General features: G+C 33.8%; 4 protein-coding genes and 1 long non-coding RNA gene across 23 annotated transcripts in view; 2 read left to right on the forward strand and 3 right to left on the reverse strand.

Moving 5' to 3' along the window:
• Positions 1-162: 162 nt before the first annotated feature.
• LOC114577048 (solute carrier family 52, riboflavin transporter, member 3-A-like) lies at positions 163-2,213 on the reverse strand. Its single transcript, XM_028665067.2, has one exon. It carries the CDS (start codon positions 2,211-2,213, stop codon positions 885-887), a length of 1,329 nt encoding a protein of 442 aa, XP_028520868.1. The 3' UTR covers positions 163-884.
• LOC107994435 (solute carrier family 52, riboflavin transporter, member 3-A) lies at positions 163-5,087 on the reverse strand. Its single transcript, XM_017051361.3, has 3 exons — positions 4,945-5,087; positions 4,512-4,818; positions 163-4,358 (listed from the first exon to the last, which is right to left on the reverse strand). The coding sequence occupies exons 2-3, from the start codon at positions 4,742-4,744 to the stop codon at positions 3,278-3,280; spliced, it is 1,314 nt and encodes a 437-aa protein (XP_016906850.1). The 5' UTR covers positions 4,745-4,818; positions 4,945-5,087; the 3' UTR covers positions 163-3,277.
• Positions 5,088-5,385: 298 nt separating this feature from the next.
• LOC107994436 (uncharacterized) lies at positions 5,386-11,751 on the forward strand. 14 transcript variants are annotated; one of them, XR_009829736.1, is made up of 6 exons: positions 5,722-5,913; positions 5,990-7,167; positions 7,243-7,457; positions 7,575-8,485; positions 8,585-8,816; positions 9,497-11,751. It is a non-coding gene; the product is annotated as an uncharacterized LOC107994436 (long non-coding RNA). The 14 variants fall into 14 exon arrangements; XR_009829737.1 differs by having other exon boundaries at positions 7,243-7,409; XR_009829739.1 differs by adding exons at positions 5,386-5,434; positions 5,633-5,671 and having other exon boundaries at positions 5,758-5,913; positions 7,243-11,751.
• Positions 11,752-12,465: 714 nt separating this feature from the next.
• LOC107993362 (uncharacterized) overlaps positions 12,466-23,297 on the reverse strand; it is a 132,930-nt gene continuing 122,098 nt past the window's right edge. For 4 of the 6 annotated variants that reach the window (XM_062075097.1, XM_062075096.1, XM_062075095.1 and 1 more), the window contains 3 exons: positions 17,058-17,297; positions 14,824-15,635; positions 12,466-14,540 (listed from right to left, as the gene is read on the reverse strand). In XM_062075097.1, the coding sequence (XP_061931081.1) occupies positions 14,063-14,540; positions 14,824-15,635; positions 17,058-17,225 (1,458 nt within the window). In that variant the 5' untranslated portion in view covers positions 17,226-17,297 and the 3' untranslated portion in view covers positions 12,466-14,062. The remainder of the gene's footprint in view (positions 14,541-14,823; positions 15,636-17,057; positions 17,298-23,297) is intronic. The other 2 variants (XM_062075098.1, XM_062075094.1) reach the window with 1 other exon arrangement.
• LOC107994325 (outer dynein arm-docking complex subunit 4) lies at positions 19,586-23,189 on the forward strand. Its single transcript, XM_028665024.2, has 5 exons — positions 19,586-19,814; positions 20,104-20,382; positions 21,644-22,070; positions 22,154-22,417; positions 22,562-23,189. The coding sequence occupies exons 1-5, from the start codon at positions 19,586-19,588 to the stop codon at positions 23,187-23,189; spliced, it is 1,827 nt and encodes a 608-aa protein (XP_028520825.2).

Raw genomic sequence — 23,297 nt, forward strand, 5'->3', positions numbered from 1 at the left:
GAAATAAATGCAATGGTTGTTTTTTTATTTGACTTTATTATTTACCGTTTTGGTTCTTATATGCGATACAGCTTTGTATGAACACTTATGAGTCATTTACCACCTCCGTTTTAGTAAATTTCACAATCTTCCAAGACAGGGCTGACAACGTATAATGACAAGTTTAAATAATATTTTTATTTTATTCGTTTTATTATATTTGCAAATTTGTATAAATCACTTTATAAAATTCCATTACATACTTGCACACATTTCATAATAAACAAAAGAATCTTTTATAATTAATTATATAATATAATATTTATTAAAATTTAATTATGTGGCAATCATTAAATTTTAGGATATTTAAATATTCGTAATAAAAGAATATGTTCTCAAAATATTCTAACAAATTCATTTAGAATAAATAATTGTTATATATTATAAACAATTGATAATATGATACATAAATGTGATTTTTCTTTATTAAATAAAATATAATTTAAAACTAGTAGTATACATTTAATAATCTTAAGTACGGTATTGGAAGGCAGTACTTAAGATAACAATAGATAAAATATATATATTTTATATATAATTTTTATAACTTCATGATTTCTATAATTGTTTTATATTATTTATTTATCCATATCTATTCATTCATAAAGACACATGCAGACATATGTACAATTATAAAAATATTTTTGTAGATACAAATTTATATTTTATATCTTATCAATTTTTTTGTTTAAAGCTACTTTAATGAAAAAATCATTATTATAATTTTGTACATATGTAAGTATATAAATCATGTAAAGATATATTCAATAAAAGTGCTATTACAATTATCATTTTGCATATATAATATATAAAATAAATAAGATATATATTTATATATCAATTATTTAAGTGCAATTATCATATACTTCAAAATAATTTGTAAAATTAATTATTATAAATGAAAATATTGCACCACTTGCAGATGCTATTTGCATAATTGCACCTACATTAAAGAGTATATTGGGAAGCATTGTATTTCTAAATACTGATATAACAATTAATTTTAAATAAGAAACAAATCCCATTAAGAGTGCCCATGATATTATAACTAAAAAAATGCCAAGTTTTGTTGCTTGTAAAGGTGGTGATGGAGATATTGCTAAATATGTAACATAACTTCCAATAAGTAAACATATTATACATAAGTAATTAATAATATATAATTTTATACTTGAAATTTTAAACCAAAATGCTAATAAACACATAAGTGGATTTGCAATTTGAGCACATATAATTGACAATTTATATGCTATACTTCCATAAGGTAAACAGGAATAAAATTGTATGCTTGGAAAGAAACCATGGCTCAAAAAGCAAAAAATAGCAAGTAATATAAATAAATAATTTCGTATTTGTTTAGTTAAATATTTGCTATTATTTACTAAATAATGTTTCATTTCTTGAATATTATTAGTACAATGATCATGAGAATATCCTTGTTTTTCATTGAGTACTATACTGATAGAATTATGAATTTGTTTTATGTTTTGAAAAACTGAAGAATATTCTAAAATAGCAAAAGCAACTAAAGATAAAAATAAAATAATAAAAATAAATAGAAAATATTCATTTGGAGAAAATTTTAAAACAAAAGATTTCAATGGTTCTATATTGGTATTATTTTTAAGAATTGTACATTCTGAAATATATCCAATTCTTTGTATCAAGGCAATAATACTTGGCAGTACACCACTTAATCCTTCTCCTATAAAATATGATGTTAAAAATTTTATATTAAAGTTACGAAGATATGGCATAAATAATATAGAACTAAAGCAACTTACTAAGGCATTGAAAAATGTTAAAACAAATAATAGCAAACTATATTCATTATTAGCAATAACAGTTTTCTCAGAAGAAAAAAAACTTAGAAATCCCATTGCTAAAGTTCCTAACATCAGTAAACACATTATCCACCAAGATTCATTTATCTTACATTTGAAATATTGCAAAATTATATATAGTAATGGACCAAAATTTGCAGTTTGAGTTATCGATACTAAATAAATTGGTAATGACCAACCTTCAGGAGATGTATTAATAAGTATTGGTATTTGAATAAATATTCCATTAATACCAATCCAGGAAGATATGCCAAATAATATTATAAGAAAATGCACAACAATATAAGTTTTTTCATTGCATATTTTTTTATCTTGTGTAATATGAATCATTCTGTATTTATATAGAAAATTAAATTTTTATATACCTGAATAATAATTAATAAAAAAATAATCTTAAATAGTTTTTTATATTTATATAATTATTTTTTATTAACTGATTTCTTACCAAATTATTTTGTTAAATTTCCAAATATTCCAAATATATAATTGAAAAAAATTATTTTTACTATTTTATTTATATATTTTGTAAAATTATTTAAAAAACAAAAACATAACTGATTAAAATTCTACATTATAGAATGCATTTAAACCAGAGAAACTGATATGATAAAATCATGAGATGTCTGACTTTTCTTTAATCCGAACAATAAAGTTTATCAGATAAAATATAAAGTTTGAGTAATCATTTTGAATTGACATAATGATAGTTAAATTTTATATTAAGTACATTTTAATATTCTAATATATTAAATTCAAAATAAATAATAAAATAAATGATAAAATTAAACTTTGTATATTTTTGTAATAAAATTAATCATAACAGTATTATAACAGTATTGTATCTTTTCATATGAAAGATATTTTTGATAAAAAATTATTCAAAATATTTATTATGCAATAAATTATATTATAATTGCATTTTTGAATTTAAAATTTCGAAAATATTATTTATCTATTTATATTTTGTTTAATTATACAAAACTATTTTTTAACTATATTCATATTTTATATATTTATTCGAATTAAATTCATATTGAAATAAAAATATATTATAATTCTTTAGTTTTAATTATTAAAAATATTTAGCTTTCTTAAAATTTTATAAGCAAATTGGAAGTTTGATTGGCTTTAATATTCATCTATTTAATATTGAAATTACAAAATCCAAATAGTTCTTTTCTTATGTTGACTTATATATGTAAATATATTAGTATATACTATTATACTCTTAATTCGATGTTCCAGATTTATAATATTTAAAAATACTTAGACCCTGCTTTTTCATATTTAATTTGATAAATAATAGAATAATTAAGAGATACATTTCATTTTTTAAATTAATTTTATACAATTTTTACTAATAAAATTATTAAATATAAATCTCATATTAAATGTCAATTTGCTGCAACTAATAAACATGGTGAATAAGAATGGAATAGTTTTGCATGATTAACTAAGACAAATGTAATTATTGCTCCTATCAATGATCCAATTTGAGTTGCAACACCAGTATAATATAAACCTCTGCCAGGATCAGGCCTAAATAATGTTGTAATACCTAATTTTATAAATCCTATCAAACCACTAATTAATATCCAAGATAAAACTACCAAAAATTCACCTAACCATGTATTTTGCAAAGGTGGTGTAGGTGATTCAACAGCTAGAAAGCAAACAAAACTAGAAAGTGCTATAACTATAACCATGAGACCAGAAAGGAAATTAACTTCTGGCATTTTTATGACAAAACCTAGACACATTGCCAATGGACCAGCCATTGATGATAATGTAACAGTCAAATGATATGCAACATTTCCATATGGCAAACAAGAATATGATTGAATACTTGGTAATGTACCATTACCTAAGAAACAAACCATTCCCATCATAATTAATAAATATAAATACACTTGCTTAGACATTGCCCAACCAGAATTTGTTTTATAACTGGGAGGAGCTCGTGTATCTGTTGGTAATGTTTCCATATTTGCTGAATGTTTCACACGTTCTCCAATAGCAATAGACAAATTGTTCAATCCCAAGAATGCCAAGAAACATAAAAATAATAAAATACCAATAAAAATAAAAAAAGTCTGACTTGAAAACCTGGGTTCTGGATAATAAGGTGTTAATTCTACATTAGATCCAGGTTTAGTAATATTTAAACATTCGGGATTTCCACCAACACCTTGGATTAATGCCACTAAGCTTGGCACAAATCCGCTGAGTCCTTCTCCTACAAGATAGGACACTAAATAAATCTCTCTATAGTTCCTCATGTATGGCATAAAAAGTACTGAACTCGTACATCCAACAATAGCAGTTACAAACATTAATGATAATAATGCAGTGGAATGCTTATTGCCAAATATTATAGTAGTTTTATCATATAAAAAAGCTAATATAAATGTAGACATTGCTCCTGCTGCTAAAAGGACATATGTAATATATTTGTCACATGCCCATTTATTATATCTAAAACAAAAAAAAAAATAATACTATAATATTATATATTTGATAAAGAATATTTCATAAATTATTATGAATTAAAAATATATTTATCAAATATATCATGAAATATATTATTAAAACATTGAATTATTAAATATATATTTTTAATATACATACTTTATGTATAACGTATAAAGTATTGGTCCTAAATTGGCAAATTGTACTAACATAACCATATGTGCTGGAAGACTCCATCCTTCTGGAGCTTCGTTCACAAGAAGTGGTAATTGAACATAAATGCCATTTACACCAATCCATGCACCAAGACCAAACATTAGTGCAAGTAGGTCAACTAATAACCTTCTATTACTTAACTTTTGGCTCAACATATTTTGTCTTTTGTTATTCATCAACAGTGGGTCTAAATAGGTCAAACGACCTTGCTGATGAATCCTTTCTTCTTCAGTCGCCGTTTTTTAGCTTTCTTTTTGCAAAAAATAGTTGAATTTTATAATCGATGATATATTTATACAATATAACGAATGAAATTTATTCTTCGTTATATTCAAAGTTTTAAAATTGAAATATATAAACTCTAAGAAAATCTTACTAAATAATTGATATTAATTGAAATGATATAGCAATTATTAACAAATTATAGAATCAATTCGCTGTATCAGCAACTTTAATGATTATTCAATGTTTTGGTGTTGCAATCTGTTTTCTTGTTTTATATAAATGCTTTCCACTATCACTTTTCACTTGTAAAATTTTTATTTAATTATTTAATAAATTTCTAAAATTAATTTTTTAGCACTTTTTTAAGACAGTTTTCTTTTTTCTTTTTCTTGTGGAAAACATAACCTTATATCACAAATAAACCTTACAGTTACGATGAACTGACCAATATTTGTTGATGCGCATGTATATGCGATTGCGTATATTAAATTCTTAGAAAAAATAAATATAGTTTTGTATTATAACATGATAGAATTACGATAATCAATATACATGAACACCATACGAACTGATATAGGCAACAGTCGCAATTCGACTGTTGGTTGTTCGGTCTTTCGTAACTCGTGACTTATAATGATTGGGTATCGGTCAAATTTGCTTTATATATATTGTTCATTTTTATTATCAATATCTATTAATATTATTAAATACATTTATAGCAATTTAATAATAGTATGAATCTTCATTTCTTTTGAATTAAAATATTTTCTCATTGAACTTGATAATTTAATAATTAATAAATAATTAAAATTTTTAATAATAAAAGATGTTTTTTTAAGCAAAAATGATGAATTATATTTTTCAAATTTTTCCTCAGGGTATGTTATAATTTTGTACTACTTATTCTTAGATCAGTTACTATAATCATTTGTATTTGTGTTTCGAACTTGCCACTTTATAATAGCGTTTCGTATATCATGATCGATGTATTCATGGAGTAAAACATATTAGTCCGAATAGCTTGATTGATGTCTCTTGTGTCCATATCACATTACTATTACAAGGATTGATGTACATTTTAAACCTAATATACTACGTAGCTGTAGATATTAATAAATAGGTAAAGTATAATTAAATTTAAGTTTCTTAAAATAAGAAAGAAATGAATAAAGATGTAGTTGTAAATTTTTTGACAGTTTGTGATTTTATAAGAATTGTTCATTAAATCATAAACGGAGAGGTAATGAAATAAATACTACCATCAATTGAATATAGCAAGAACTTTATAAAAGACGAGGCAGACTCACAGATGGTTTAAGTATATTAGTATATGTCTCAAAACTCTGAGAAACGTATGACGGTTTTGTATTCGCATTTTTTAAATTTTTTTTAAAATTTTTTTTTTTCTTTCAAATAGATCACACATGAAAAAAAGTTGTTGCATAAAGAGATGTGTTTATACGTGCGTAAAAAGTACGAACATACATCAATTGAAAAAGAGTTGTTAGTCAAGGATAGAAGCTGAAAAAGGAAACGCTCGACTAGATTTGATAAACTCCCTCTTGTTATGTTATATTATGAATTGTCGAAATTAACATATTTCTCTTCTTATCTAACCTTAACGACCAAAACTCATTGACGTTATCGTAAAAAATATACATATATGTTCATAGTCATCGATCGTTTGCAAATTATTTATTACTTATCGTTTATCAGTTATTATTATATTTTAGAAAAATAATTATTTATTTCTAATTATACAAGAGAAAGCATAACAATAAAGCATGAGAATATTGGTAATATTGTAACGAAAGAGGGAGTTTTATTATTAAGAAAAAACGTGACTTTCGCTCCTATTGGAGGAGTATCGGGAAAAATGTACAACGAGGAAAATTATTTCAAATAAAGTAATTTGCTTCGCAAGCGATTGTAGTTTTGTAAATTAATGTGTGAATTGTTTTTATCGCGAAAATGACAAGGAAATTGATATTATTTTATGATATCATCGTCCATCAGCGCGATATGACGTGAAACTTCAGAATAGAACTTCGATAGAATATCGAATGAAAAATCGATTTTCAGTGTTTCGATTTTTACCATGATCTTCGATACTTATATTAGTTAAGTCGGGTTATGGAGCGTTGATATTTGTGAATACATTTGACAGAATAAAAAAAAAAAGAAAAAAAATTAGTACGATTTTGAAAGATTTGAGAAATAAGGATATAGATAAGAAAATATTTTTAAAATAAAATTAATAAATTTTAAAAATAAGAAAATAAAAAAAAGAACAAAAAAGAGCAAGAATAGTGTGACCTAAACGGAAAAAAAAATGCATATTCATTTCAAATAGTTATCAAATATCATAAATCTTGTAAGTTTTTTAGAATTTTTAACAATAAACTATATATTATCGATTATACTCTTCATTTTATATCTCATTTTTAAGGAAAACCGATAACCTAGAAACAGGTACAATATTAACGTCCTTCCTCTCCTCTGAATCCCGACGCTTTTGAAAAGAGTTACAGACGCGGAATATCGATAGACAAAAATTAATTATGCGACGTTGGAGTGGGGAAGAGCAATATCGGATGGAATTCACGGAACGAACGGGTGAGAGGCCGATGTCCGATATTTACATAGCTTGAATAAAAGTTTGGGGTACCGTCCTTTTATTCGTCTTTTTCATCACTTAAAACTTTTCAACTCTTATAACTCTCAATTTCGTTTAAATATTCAAAATAATATATAAGAATAATCCAAAAAATATTTCTACAGGAAATAGGAGCCGATTTTTCGAATTCATCGATTCGTCAATGGATCGTTCAATATCACATATCGATTTCCAAAGATCAATTGATAGATGATGACGCAAAAGAATCGGAAATTTAATAAAACAATTTTATTCTGAAGAAAGAGGTTATGAATGATGGAAAAGAAAATATATAAATGCTTGAGAAATATGATGGTAAGAGATGGAATCAAGAATCAAGTCGGAGAGAGAGAGAGAGAAAGAGAGAGAGAAAGAGAGGAATGAAGCTCCTTGACCCGACTGATTTGATAAATTCCAAGCATTTCTGCCATTCTATAGCATAGTTATATGTGTAAATATGTATTCCGCTTGGTGTTCTACGTTTCTTAGCGATGATACCCGCACCCGGCCCTCGCGAGAATGAGTTTAATTGACTGAAATGCCGAGTCGAATTGCGGGCACGTTGAAGCATGTATGGAAGTTCGTTAATATCGACGATATGTGGGAGATAAGACGGATTGATTTGATAATTTTTTACGATATTTTAAATCTCAATATCCAATTAATTCTCATTTGGTTTATACATATTTTTCGAATTTGATATCTTATTTACGTAATAACCTAACTTTTTAATGCAATCAAACGAATTGGATTTTTTTGGAATATGCACGACACGTGAATGAGATTTCTAAGATTATTAAGAAATAAAAATAAAAAGATATGGAAAATCTAGCGTGTGAATAAACGTAACTATAGAATGTTTCGGAATATCAGATGTCGAGGCTTTTGAAAATTGAATACCACTTGAACTAACTGAAATGCTTGCGCTATTGCTATTCTAGATATCCAAAACATCCAGATATTAGATACCTTACGTATCCCAAATATTGAATAGAATATTTCATGTTTCAGATATTCGAATTCCGTTTCTTTTAAGGTATGTACACGTATTTGACACACAGTATATGACTATCATTTAGTTTATCATATTTCTTATGGTAGAAATATTCGATTGAACATTAATAAATTCTCCCAGGTATCGTGTGACATTTATCCGTGGCGTCGCAGCATTAACTAGAACGCGCCAAAGCGGAAATCGCTGGTTTATCGCGCTGACAGACGCGGGGATTTAATCGTTCGATCGGATTAGATGCGATTGTCAGAGCTACTGTCACGCCTGTCGCAAGCGTTTCGATAGAAAATTGAAAACCGTGAAACAGGAGAGTTTAGACTGGCAAGGAGGGACACACGGGAGATTCCTGTAAACGGTTCGGTTTCTTTAATACATTGTTCGCTTTTGTGCGGACGCAAACGTTGCGATCGATAAAATCTGACAAATTACACAACAATACAATGACATTAGATACGATCGGTCTCTTGTCGCCGATAAAAAAAACTCCTCCAACTTGGGTCTGGTCAAACGCTGCTTGAAACGAAACGCGATCGTTTTGATTTTGCATTGCAGTGGTTTTTTCCATTTCTTTTCCTTTTTTTCTTCTTCTTTTTTTTTTTTTAATGCTTTTGTATTTTTAAGCAATTTCTAGACTAGAACCAAGTTCGAGGATTGTTGGCCGTTAGGCGGGAGATTTGACAAGCTTCGAGGACGCATCGACGTCGACGATTCCCGTCGGTGGTCCTATAGTAATATACACATGACTGTATATTAGATAAGAAAACTTTGAATCGAGGATATTGAACGAGAGCGTTGCACGAGAGACTGCTTCTCCTATTTTTTTCTTCTCTATTACATTTACAGAAATGTGTTACACATGTATATTATGATGATCCTCGGCCTTCATAAGCATAGGGAAATCGTCGAAGATCGCAAGATCGTATTTTTTTTTTTCATCGTTTCGTTAGTTTCTTTCTTCCTTTTTTTAATCTGACACGTTCGAAGTTTTCTCCAATTTTTTTTTTTTTTTGCTAACTCGAACATTCTTTATTGCAGGTTCTTTGCGTCAGCGTGAAATGATGAAGAAAAAAAAGTACGGATAAACGTAATCTTGACAGGTTTACGAATTTAAGTTAAGGCGCTATATTAAAATGGAAATAAGATTTGGTAAGAATCTCTTTGGTCGTCTGGGATAAATTTTTGCTGATTCGAAAACAAGCATTTTTTATAATGGCTACGATTCACAATAGATACAAAATGACGCAAAAAGAACAAAGGTAATTACCAGCCAAACGAGTTTGTTTATTGCTTTTATCTTCGCCAATCATATCACGTGTTTTGTTATCGTTTAAGCCTGAAAGCCATGAAAAAAGAGATAGAATATTAGTGGGAATAAGTAGAACGTAATTTTAACGCGATTAACGTTCAAGCGAAAATTATGCTGGAAATTAGAGCACACGATATGGCAGATATGTTATCAGAAATTATAACATATATTGCGCTAAAACTAAAAAGAAACTAGGAAATATGGTTGCAGTTAAGAGATACGATAATGCGAATTATATGACGAAGATTACGCGAAATTTATAGTGAATTTAACAACAGGTATCGTCGAGTTAATGTCTAATTGAAGAGTATAATTATTCTTTTTATCGTTGAAACGAAACGATGACGCTCGATCGTGCGATTCGCTTGAAATCCTTCTCCGCTTCGCTTCATACTATAGGCACAACTCTCTTTTATTTAATTTTCATTCTTAAATCATCAACAGTTTAGTACAGTTATAATATGTACAAAGTATACAGACTCCGCTACTTCAGAGGAGGGACACAACTTTCATGCGATGTATCGTCTTTTCTCGAATGAATTGCTGCTTCCAGTTAAAAGCACCGGTTCGAATTTCGCGGATCTTGCCATTTCTCCTTGCTTATTAAAAAATTGTCTCGAATGACTCTATCGAAGTGGAAACGAAAGAACAAGCCTTTGAGAAAACGATCTAAATTTTTCTTTCAAAATTATCTCATATTTTTTTCATAAATATAACTTATATATTTCAGAATCTGTTTTATCAAGATCGAACGAATAGTTCGAAGAGCAGAGTCAAGGATAGAATCGGACAGCAGGGATGTATCGACATGAAAAATCCAAGTAATTTTCGTATTCATGAAAATTAAGGAAGAAATGAAAAGACATTGCATTTGGGGAGGAACGCCATCAGCTTTCTCATCGGTGCTTTTAATCAGGTATTGGGGGAGGGTCGACGAGTTTCGTGTGTACAAGCAAACCCGATTCAACTACGGACACACGTGCGTGGCACACGACGATTCATGCTGGACTGTTAGACGTAATATCTAACGTGTGAACTAACTGGTGTATCGATCGTCTTGCTACTGATGCGATGTATACTGATGCAAGACGTGCACATCGTAAGTACATGTGTTTCAGTATATATATATCGGTTATTTGAAACTATAATTACACGAGGGATGGAGGAAAGAACAGGATACGAAGCTTTCAAATGGGACATCATATCGGCATCAAGATAGAAAAGATAAGGAGAAACAGTTTCACGAATCGGTTGTAGAATTCTCACCGTTTCCAAGAAAATCAATATGAAAGTAGATGCACTACCAGGATGTAGATACAATCTGGTTGAATTGTCTCTACGTTTTCTTGTCTCTACACACAGATATATACTTTGAGCCGGAGGGGAAGATGAAAAGTACTGATTTGCGAACTACTTTAAATGGTAGGAAAGGGAGAATAAGGGTGGAACAAGACAGTGGAAAGGAAAGTTTGCAGAGAAGAGATATTTATATCTGTCTCGGTTTGTATGACCAGCTTTGTCCAGTATCTGTTCTTCCCTAAAGGACAGTATTGAAATTGGGACATACTGTTTCAGGAGTTAGCGAATATTCTTTGAGAATAAGGGACACGGAGGTAAGAAGAACAGAGGAGAGTCAGTTTTAAAGATAAAAAAATCTAAAGATGAAGAAATTGAAAAGTCGCAGAGAAGGAATTGGACAGGGAAATTTTTATATTTATTTTCAGCAAAATATTCTTGACTGTCGTCCCATTTGAAAATTGTTATAGGAGAAAAGGGTAAAAGAAAGATCGATGGAAAATGGCGGATGATATGAAAGGAAAATAGACGATAAACGCGGGATGCAAAAATTGAAAAAAAGTGCAATATCGTCGAAGACCTCGCACGTATGACGCTATATTGGTACAGGTACAGTAGAACGTGGCCAAAGTGGTTGGAGAAACAAGTGTATATTTTCGACGAGCAATAAACGGATATTTCTTCGATCTAATAAGTGCTACACGTGGCACGTTGTTCGTGATTCTTTCATTCCGTATGGATTTTTTCATTAACTTTTCCCTGGTACAAATTACACAGTTTATCGTGTTATCTAAAACGCGTATTAATAACTTTTAGATAGTAAATTTATCGATAAAACGGCGATTAGTAAGTATTTAATTTTAAGAAAAAAAAAAAATAATGATATATAAATATATCTCGACGAGTGATTCGGAGTGATCGAATTGATAATATAAAGATTCAAATATATATATCCAATATATATATTGGAATGAGTAATTAACGAAAAAAATTAACCGTATATTTTCCGTATAATAATAAATTAACTCAATACGATGGAATAATAAGTCAAAAATTTGGATCGTTCGCATTGTTCTTTTTTTTTCTTTTTTACCCTGATCTCTTTTGGCCTTTTTTTATTTAAAAAAAAAAGCCGATGGTCGAGTACGAACATTAACGCCCGTGTGTGTGTGTATGTGTGTGTGTGTTGTGTACGTACGTGTGTATATTTGTAAACGCATGTTATGATGCACCACGTTGATCGCTTTGTAACGAGAGCATCTTTCGTTCATTCCTACTTTCGGTTTATGTAACATCGACTGCACTCTAAAGTATTATTATTAAATATTATTATTAATTTTTTTTTTTCTTTGCATTCGTTTTAGGTGTAAGTACTCTACCGTAATAAGTATGTTGTTACGACTCGGCGATTACACCGCGCACGGATTCTTTATTATCAAAGAAGTCATAGACGATAGGTGAAAAAAGTCTTTAGAGGAAAATAGGTATTTTTTTTGTTTTTTGTTTTCTCTTAATAAATTGACAAAGTAGTAGATAGAATCGTATTCTTGTACGTGTATAATAGAATTAGCGATCGAGGGAGACTTCGTTCTTTTTTTTTTTTCTCTTTGAATTCCTCTTTCGATTCCCTCTCTTGATCGATTCCTGTCAAGTGTATGCGTGTATGTATACGTATGTGAAATTTTTCCAGCGTTCGAATCGTGTTAACGCGAAATCCTTTTTTGGTTCCTCCTCACGATTCTCCACAAGAAAGAACAGCTCCAATAAGTTGGTTCCATTCGGCCGAATTTTTCTTCGTCAGAGCTGCTTTGTCGTCGAGAACTTGGAATCGAGTCGAATCGAATCGAATCGAATCGAACATTCGCCCTCTTCGTTTTTCCTTTTTTCTCTCTCAAACTGGACTCCGTTTGAAAAAAAAAATGGACGAAAAATGATCAATCCGGTCAGTCCACGTGCGAGTATTACCTTCCGAGCCCGCAACTCGCATCTTTCTCTCGCCGTCTCATCCATCTCCTCCTCCTCATCCATATATTGTCGAGTTGATGGTTAAATCTGGTCACGAGCCACCAGGAAAAAAGAAATTCTTTCTATTATCCTCTCCTTCACGACTTACGAGACAACTCGTGCAATCCAACGATTCTTTATACATATAAATCCCTTCTTTATTATTTCCTCTAATTAAGATTAACGCCTTATTTATCTCTTCCTCGAAACGAACAACGCCTTTCGTCAGAGCGTAAACACGAGGAATATGCGAAACTAGCGACCTCTCTCGGCCACCGTCCAACTCATATACTCTTCATTCCCCCCCTCTCAGGAGCAATTTATTTCTCCTGTGCCACGTCTCCTCGAACGTGTTCCTCGAACACGTGTTCACAACACGTCGCAAATAAACGATCGCCAATTTGTACCCCGATATATCGTGATCCCAAAACGTGTCGTGTAAAACGTACCAGTCCACTGGTCCGCGAGAACGCGCTTAAGCTTCTTCAAAGTGGCTCTCCCCGTCTGGTGGCCATCTTGGCAGCCCTGGAAGCCAAAGCGCCCAATGAGCACACGAGACCCGTCAGGGTCTCCCAGAAAGTGGTCCTACGTCTTTTGTGCACTGCCTGACCGACGTACCCCAAATAGTAGCCGGTGTAACGATCGTTTCCACGATCCGAGCCGCTGTCCGATCTGCCTACGCTGGATCGCGCCGACTTCGGTTGCTGCACGATACTTGGACGTTGTTGTTGATGATCCGCCGTTTGATCGACGATGCTCTGACACGGTGAACCGTCGCCGTATCGTTGCTGATAGCCCGATTCCGATTCGTACAGCCGTTGCTGGAGCTGCACGTTGCTCAATCGTCGATCCATCATCCGGACAAGGTTCTGGTGGACGCGACGATCGTCCTCGTGCACGATAGGCAATTGTCGCCGGCAACTGGTGGCAGTTGACAGCTCGTTTGGTTGGATCTGTTGTTGTTGTTGTTGCTGTTGTTGTTGTTGTTCCACTTGTCAGGCGTATTCGGTGTCCGTCGACGCGGATCTCTCCAGATGGGCTTGATGGCCGCCATGGTGCTGTTGATTCTGATGCTGTTGCTGCTGCTGCTGTTGCTGCGCCTGCGTATAAGCGAGGCTCTTCTGATAACTGAACAGCTGCCTCTCCAAGCTGTAATTCTCCGCCTGGAGGAGGGAGATCTCCCGTCGCATCTGTTGATTGTGGATGCGGCACACGTCGTCGTATTTGTGGTAGGTCGCTTGGAACAGCAAGTGGCTCTCGTTCCACTCGAGCCGGATCCTCAATTGTCCTTTGTCGGTCAGGAACGGACAGTGATTTTCCTTCACCTCGTTCGTGTCGAGGTTCGTCTCCATTATTATACCTTCGTCCGCGGACTCTTGGGCGTAGTAACGGCTGAACGGGGCCCCTGGTAAACTGATCGCGGTCATGTTCGCCTCCTCGTCGCGGAGAAGATAGGCTGACCAACTGACGTACCTGGACAATCAGAATTAACACAATTCGTTGCGTTCTCGAATATTTCGAAGGAACGATTACTTACTTAAACGAGGCTCTAAATTTTCCTTATGGAAATACACGCGGATTACGTTGTATCTTTCTTCGAAAGAAGATCTTTGAATTAAATTAACAAGCCGCGAATTAATAGAATTGATCGATCGGCCGAAACACACGAGAATCACATTTCATCTTGCTCGACCCGAGAGAGTCACACAACTCTCCCCCAAACCCTCCCTCTCAATTTTCTTTTTTCCACACCAACCTCAAGTGATTCCTCGGAACGTTATGGATATCTTTGTAGACCAGGTGCAGTCTGACGGTGTCCGAGTGCAGGTCGGCCCTGATCATCCACGCCTGCTTGTCACGATCGTAGCAAGGGGTCGCGGGCAGAACGGAGGGGCCGCGAGCCTGGACGGCGACCTCGCAAATGGTCCTCGCCTCGACCATCTCGAGGGAGACCCGTACCACGCCTTTGTGCGCCACCTCGGACCACCTCACCCTCGTGTGCCAGCCGAAACCGCAGCGCTCAGCGTCGGACAGGTCCTCGATCTGGCCGGAATCGATCCTTCGATCGCCCTCGCCCAACGCGACGCTGTATCTGACCCTGCACCGATGATCGAACCCGCTCATCCTCATCAGATACACGCTGATCCCGTTCTCGTGGCCCCGGTAACCCTCCAGCTCCTTGTTCCCGTGGGGATATATGACCAGGTTCCAGTCGAAGCCGCCGAAGGCGAAATAATCGGTCTCCAATTTGTTGGGCTTCGACTGGCCCGACGAGAACGTGCCGCCCGGCATCTTAAGATCGGTCATGTACACGGTCCTCACGTTTGCCATCGACAATTCTAATTGGAACTCGCCGTTCGTGTCGGCGAAATTTCGGCTGTACAGATCCGACACGGGGATGTAGTTCCGGTTGCCCTGGGCGGGCGCCTCGTACGTGAACTTGACCCGTTTCCCGGAGAATCCCTCGTTCATGGAGAAGTGTTCCCGGTTCAGAAGGGTGAACGTGAAGTCCACGTAGACGCGCAGGTTCCTCGATGCCCCGCGCCATACCAGGTACGCGCCTAGAACCTAGATCGGGCATGAAAGTGAATTTTTATTCGTAATTGCTTGTTTCTTTTTTTTTTCAGAGAGAATCGGGAATCGTAAAGATTGGGATCGATGTTTTCTCTCTCTTTCTCTCGTCGATTGAAAAGATTTTTCAGATGAATTTTTTTTCGATAACAGAATTAATGCGAGATTGTAAATTTTATTTTTTTTAAGAAGGATTATTACTGTTATTTTTAGGTTTATTAGTGGGTTTATTAGTGGAATGAATCATCATCGATCGCAGTGGAGCTTTATTTCCGTATTTTATTCCCAATGGTGTTATTGCTATTGTTCGATCCTGGATTATTAATTTGGTTGCTTTATTAATTTCTGATACTATCGTTATCTAATTATCGCGTTAATCGCGGCATATTTTGGAAAACACGTCATTCCGCGCGGCGGTTATTTGGAAAACCGATCGATTTCCCAGTTTAAATCGAATCCATAAGCTTCGCCATTGCTTCGATTGATTTTCCAATCTGACGATGCGTCCATTTGAATTCCGTATCTTAATCTGAGCAAATTGTGGTCGAGGACAAATGATCGATCTGATCCGATTAAATCGTAATTTTATTTCCCTTTTTTTTTTACTAGACGAATTCCTTATTAAATTGTAATAGAGAGCGATCGATTAGAAACTGTGGCGGACGATTTAAGTATTTTTGATAAAATTACGAATCGATGAAGATAATAAAAATTTTAATCGAAATAAGATATATAAAAAAAAAGATATGGATACTTTTAAGCGATTGAGATCTTTTTCGCGTTATCAAAAAAAAAAAAAAAGGAAATTAGATTATATGGACGTTCCATCCATGAAGAGACACTCTGCATGTGAATTTTATGCGTGTGAATAAATACTCCACTGTTCGAGCGATTTAACGTGATTCGACTGGATTATGAATTCCTGGCACGAGTGAGGAGAGAGAGAGAGAGAGATAGAATTGGACTCTGCATTCCACAAGGAAAATGAAAAAAACACAGAACGAAGCCATATTTGCGGTTCGCCAAGCGCGACTCTCGAAACAATTTCGCTTTATTTGCTCTCGATCGATTTTAATGATAAATTCTGATAAACGTATTTGGCTATTTTCCAAGCCAAATTTATCTATGTACATATTGTTCCGTTGTTTGACTTGTCGCCCTATAATTTTGTTAACGGCTTTAATATCTTTCGATTACAATTAATTTACAATCTTTATAGGTTAAATATTGAATGCTCGTTTATTTGCAAATGGCAAATATCTCAGTCAATTTCACTTTAGACGCGTATGAATTTATTCAATTCGTATATAATTTTATCGTTATTGTTAAGAATAATTATTTAATTATTTAATTTTTTAAGGGTGATAAGAATTTAAGAATTTAAGAACGTGAATTATTACTACGTCAGAGGGTATATACCTTGTTCCCTCGCGAAAACGCAACGGACCATCTTTGAAAACCGCATACGAGCTCTTTGCTGGTTACGTCTCTTTCGGGATCCCGTACCACGCTTCTTGTGACGACGAAGGAGAAGACCCGCGTGCCACTGCTGTCAGGCAGCTGCGCGAATCTGTACAGCAAAGCCATCACCGCATCTCGAGGGCACAGCTAAACCGATGGTCCACGATTATTCCACGCTTTTAAATATTCACCACTGTTCTGCAACAGAATTCCATAAATATATATGAAGAAACTTTCTTGTTTTTGCTTTAAGTTTAATTAAATTAAGTTATAAGATATATATATATATGTATCTTATTGTATCTTATTATTTATATATCAATCTTTGAGTGGTATTGTTATGTTATAAGTGATCAAGATGATAGCTTGATTGGAGATAGAATTAGAGTATTATTATCAGTGATCAATGAGTGGGATCATTGAGTTAATATCTACGGATCTTTGTCTTGATTATCGATTGATCACTGAATAATCAGAGATTAGCCATTGATTAATCAAAGATTAACTATTAGTCAAGTAAATAGCTATTGATTAAACACTAACTTATTATTGATTATCAGTTAAACTAGACCAATCCCCGACTAAATCAGTTGATTAATTATTAACTGGTGATTTAGTGGTTGATTGACCACTAATTGATTCACCAATTATCCAAAGTTAGTTTAAAACGGATATTACCAATTAAAAAAACATCTGAGCTTTACAATTGATAAGTTCAAACAGTGAACCCTAAAAATCCAATTTCTAATATTGCATAAATTATTCCTAAATTTTCAAAAATTTCTTTTTCTCCTCTTTCATTTATTACAATATGAGAAATTAGTCCAAATCCAGGTAAAATTAAAATATAGATTTCTGGATGACCAAAAAATCAAAATAGATGTTGATGTAAAATTGGAATTGACCTCTCATTGGATCAAAAAATGAAGTATTACAATTACGATCAAATAATAATATCGTAATAGCTCCTGCTAAAACTGTATAATGATATAATGATAATGATATAATTAATAAAATTGCTGTAATAAATACCGATCATGAAAATAATGAAATTTGATCATAATTTAATGAAAAATGTTTCATTATTATAATAGTAACTATTAAATTTAAATTTAAATTTCATATAAATAAAATTGCTGATATGAAGTGAAAAAATCTACCGATAATGATGAATGATATAAATATGCTGATAAAGCTGGATAAACTGTCCATGTTGTTCCTGGTCTTGGATAGAATAAATTTCTTAATAAAAATATAATCAATGATGAAGATAACAATCAAAATTTAATATTTATTCATAGGAATGCTATAATAGGATAATATTAAAAGAATTAATCAAATCCTCCAATTAAAAATGGTACAACTATAAAAAAAATTATTAAGAATGAACAATTGTATCATAAATTTGATCATTATTAATTCATGATTAATTCCATTCGAATAATTAATCTTACGATCATCAATGCTAAAATAATATAATTCCAATATTCTTATGATTAGTTGATATAAATCATCAATCTCTCTTTCCATATTTAACAACGATAAGGAACAAATATTCGCATCGATCTGATAATACCAAGTTCCCTCGCAAAGCAAAGGGGACAGAGAAAAAGTTACGCGCGTAAATCCTCTTCGGTTATTCGAATGTAATCCCTCGTCGTGCGTGACAATTAATACCACAAAGAGCTTTGCGAGGCGCGCCCTATTATTTTAGAGTTGAAATCGGATTACAACTGCTCCCTTCATCTAGGCTCAAAGGAACTCAAAAATTCTGAAAGATGAATTTTTCCTTTTCCTCTCGCTAAAGTCCATTTCAGAATCGTTTATTCCAGTTGATATTTAAATAAAATAAAAAAGAATTACTACCAAACATGATACTACTTCTTTAAAATCGATGCAATTCCGAGAAATATACTATTTATATATAAATATAAAAAATATATAAGATATAAGAAATATATAAGAAATATATAAATATAAATATACTATTTAGCTTTAGATTGATGCGAACTTAATTAAATGAATTCGTAATAAATTTCTTGTTATCTCTTTTTTTTTAGAATATGCACCCATACGAAAAAATACGTTCGAAAAAAATATTCTTTTCAAATAGAAACAAAGGAAAGTTCTTTATTTCATAATATACAGCTTGAAGCGTGCCACACCTCAGAATCAGCATTTTCACCCAGTCAAAATCGGCCGATATCTACGTGACAGAATTAATTTCGTTCGCTCTAATATTCGGACAAATAGGATTTTTCGTGAAAAATAAAAATGCGATAGCGGTAGTGAATTTTCCATTCAAATTCCCTGGTCTGATCAGATTCAAAATTCGCCATGGACAAATCTACGACGTCATTGGTATCATCAGCATTAATATATATCAGTATAGGTTAATCTTGATCGAAACCCTCCCCTATTTATCCAAATTCTTTTCAATTTACCTCTTTCTCTCTCTCGAGATCGGAAATCCCAGGCTGGGAAAAATGGAGGAGGAGGGCCCGTTGTTCTTCAGGGACGGTATTGTTTATCGAGAATGGGGCTACATCTTCACGAGGCTGGAGAAATTCCATTTGGCGGAGTTGTACTTCGACAAGGCGATCAAGCAGACCCAGAGCAACGATCTGAGAACGTATCTTGGGCTTGTCAAGGCACAGCTCGCCTACGCAAGGTTCAAAAGGGCGCTCAAGACCGAGGAAAAATGCGTGGAGCTAGGTTAACTTTATCTGCCTTTTTTAATGTTCGAAATTGGACGCGTTTATCCACGAAAAGAATTTTTTCCAAAATATTTCAGAATTATTCGAAATTTTCATTATTCGAGATTTGTTTTATCATATATCAAATTTGATTAATTCACGAAATTTAAAAAAGTTCCTTTTTCTTTCAATTCCTTCTTCTTCTTCTATTAATAATCTCGAGTTAATTTATCGACGTTCCATGAATGAAATTGAAGTTTTATCGAGCGCCGTTATTATTATCACTATTGATTATTCTTCGTTTCCAGATCCAACTTATTCTCACGTGAAGCACATACAGTTGCAAACCCTGTTTGCCATCGGTGAGTTCGAATACAGTTTGATACACGCTCACCAAGGCTTTCAAAAACATCCGACCACGGATTTGGAGCACGGCATACTGCAGGGGAACGAGACCATCGAGGACTGCATCGGCATAGACACCTCGCCGATAACTCTTCAACTTCTTTACCCGTGGATACGCGAGCTCCAAGAGTATCGAAAGTTTTTGGTGGAGAAGCTGAAGGAGGAGGTGGACGAGCTCGCAGGTATCGCATTTGGAATATAAAATGTGGAGAATTTTTTTACAATCCACCCGCGCTTTAAAGAATTTCCAAATGTTACGCGATTAATTAACCCGTTGTAGATCTTTCCTCGCAAGCATTGATTCGAAGGATCGACTTTCTGGAAAAAGAATAATGATTCGATTGAGCGGAGTTTTTGATTTTTTCTCGATCTCGAGGAGACTATTTTCATTTAAAAAGAAAAAAAAGGGAAAAGAAAAGATTAGAACGTTTTAATCTCTTCTCGTGACGTTACCTGCTTCAGTAACGTAATCGCGCTAATGAGCAATACCTGATTATAATACTAGTTCGATGAATCGAGAATCTCGAGAGATATGCGTTTCGAAAAAGATAATCAATTCGCTCGGGTGACGGTGATCGATACTCATTTGCTCGGAATTTTAATCCTCTGCTGTAATATTTCGCTTCTGTTCTATAAATAAAGTTAATTCGAAATATATGGGAATATAGGTGGAGAGATAAATCCTCTTCCAATTCATCGGTTCTACCTTTTTTCTAATTTTCTTATGTATTTTCATGAGGTTTCAAATTTCAAATTTTGGACCGATTCTTTGCAAATTTGTAAAGAGAACTCAAAATTGTATTATCTTCCAATATAGATGCAGAGATAAATACTGAAATCCTTTTCTTACGTATTTTCAAATTTTAGAGCGATTCTTTGTAAAGAGAATTTAAAATATTATCTTCCAAGCATATAGTTAATAATAAAGTTAAGTTATAAGAATATAAGTGCATAAATAAATGCTGAAATCCTTTTTTTTCTGCAAGAGAAAATTCTAATTCTCTTACGTATTTTCAAATTTCAAATTTTAGAGCGATTCTTTGCAAATTTGTAAAGAGAATTCAAATTTATATTATCCTCCAGGCATATAGTGTAGTGATAAAGTTAATTCGAAATATAGGAAATATAAATAAATGAATGAAATCCTTTTTTTTCCGCAAAAAAATTCTAATTCTCTTATGTATTTTTAAATTTCAAATTTTAGAGCGATTCTTTGTAAATTTGTAAAGAGAATTCAAATTTATATTATTTTCCAGGCATATAGTGTAGTGATAAAGTTAATTCGAAATATAGGAAATAAATGAATGAAATCCTTTTTTTTTCTGCAAAAGAAAATTCTAATTCTCTTACGTATTCTCGAGATTTTTCAATTTCAAATTCTGGAGCGATTCTTTATTTAAAAGATTCGCAAGGAAAATGAGAAATTTAAATATTATCTTGCAGGCATAGAAGAGGAGCAATCCAAGTTCAAAGTGAACGACCCTATTGCCCAGGAGGAACTATGGTTTAAAAAGTTGCAGCTCATCTTCTCCCAGATTTATATGGGACACTTGGCCAAGGACAAGGAATTCCTGCAATTTTTGGCCGAGAATCCCGAGAAATACGACTCGCCTAATAAAGAGAGCTCCATTCTACTTAACGAGATGATATGGAGAAATTACAATAGGTGCCTTCGTAGACAAAACGTTCTGCGGATGCGGCAACCTCTTTACGTGATGTTGTTCAAGCGGAGGCTTAAACCTGAAGGGTTCAGAAGGGCCCTAGAGGCCGAGAAGAAGCTGAAAAAGAACCTCATCATCGTGCAAGCCGACTTCTTGCTGAATCGTCTGCACGAAATTAGAATGAAAAAGGATTACATCGAGTTCTTCAGGTGAGGAGTAATTCCTCGATTAAATTAAAAATATACTGTCTCTCTCTCTCTTATTATTAAAAAATTTATTAATATAAATTTAGAATGGTGGACTGGATAAAGGACAAATTGGACTCGTTCTCCTCCAAGATGTTCCCCTTAAAGGAGAAGTGTTTGAACGTGCTTTACAACATGATCGCGTGGACCTACATAGACTCGCGCAATGTGACGAACATACAAGATTTAAACCTCAAGAAGATATACCTGAAACACCACCTGGGGATTCGGGTAGCTGAATTGCCACGCGACATAGACATCGGTTGGATAAAAGCCATCGATAGGAAAGAGGCTCTCAAAACGTACCGCAGGTTCGTCGCTCCTTCAATTCGAATCAAATATCGATCTTCAATCTTTTTCCTCCCCAATCTCACAATAATTCCAACGAGAAAAAAGGATCTTCAAGTCTCTCTCTCCCTCTTCAACGAATCCCATTTGAATAAATTTCGTTACAGGAGATTGGCGATGGCGTCCGAGCCGTTGGAGCTGGCCTGGCTCTTCCACGAGCTGTGCAAATACTTGATCGACATACGCCGCTACGATCTGGCGAGATTCTACGGGAAGAAGGCCCGCGACATGGGCCAGGAGGCACAGAACGAGCAATGGATGCTCAATTCCCAGCACCTGTTCATCCGCATAGAGATATGCCAGAATTATAGGAACGAGGCGAAGGAGGCCGCCCTCATCGCCCTGGCAAGCTCGAAGAAGCTGGGCCTCGACTTTCTCGTCGATTTCTACAAACGGGCTGTCGAGATAATCGACGACATAGACATGGAGAAATTGCTCGCGTTCGACGCGATCGCCGCTAGGCAACAGCTCATATTGAATCTGATGCCCGAGGACATGAAGGCGGAGGTGGATTTCCTTTGGAGGCGGATGGAGGCGGTCCCAGCCAAGAGGAGGATGTCCGTGATGCCCGGCTGCAAGCCCGTCGACAAGAAGTTCAAGCTGCCCTGCAAGAGGAAGACCATAATGCTGCAACCGCCCAAAGATCCGGTCATAGAGATGAGGAGGGCGATGTTGGCCCAGTTCGAGCCTTCCAAGGAGAGGCCTGGCTTCATCGATTTCGATCAATACGATTAATAATCGGATGAGAAGTGGCCGTGAAAGTGTTAGGGGACGTGATTATACGATTTATCCAATAATGCGAAGAGAAGTGAGCAGACATCTTCTAGTTTTGTTGATGCTCGA

This window comes from Apis cerana, linkage group LG5 (assembly GCF_029169275.1).
Source record: "Apis cerana isolate GH-2021 linkage group LG5, AcerK_1.0, whole genome shotgun sequence".
Taxonomy (NCBI): domain Eukaryota; kingdom Metazoa; phylum Arthropoda; class Insecta; order Hymenoptera; family Apidae; genus Apis; species Apis cerana.

Bases quoted from the DNA above. Each gene is read 5' to 3' on its own strand.
- LOC107994325 (XM_028665024.2), top strand. From the start codon at position 19,586: ATGGAGGAGGAGGGCCCGTTGTTCTTCAGGGACGGTATTGTTTATCGA. The intron at 20,383-21,643 runs GTATCGCATTTG...ATTATCTTGCAG, and splicing joins GGAGGTGGACGAGCTCGCAG to GCATAGAAGAGGAGCAATCC. The intron at 22,418-22,561 runs GTTCGTCGCTCC...ATTTCGTTACAG, and splicing joins GCTCTCAAAACGTACCGCAG to GAGATTGGCGATGGCGTCCG.
- LOC114577048 (XM_028665067.2), bottom strand. From the start codon at position 2,213: ATGATTCATATTACACAAGATAAAAAAATATGCAATGAAAAAACTTAT.
- LOC107994435 (XM_017051361.3), bottom strand. From the start codon at position 4,744: ATGAATAACAAAAGACAAAATATGTTGAGCCAAAAGTTAAGTAATAGA. The intron at 4,359-4,511 runs GTATGTATATTA...TTTTTGTTTTAG, and splicing joins CTTTATACGTTATACATAAA to ATATAATAAATGGGCATGTG.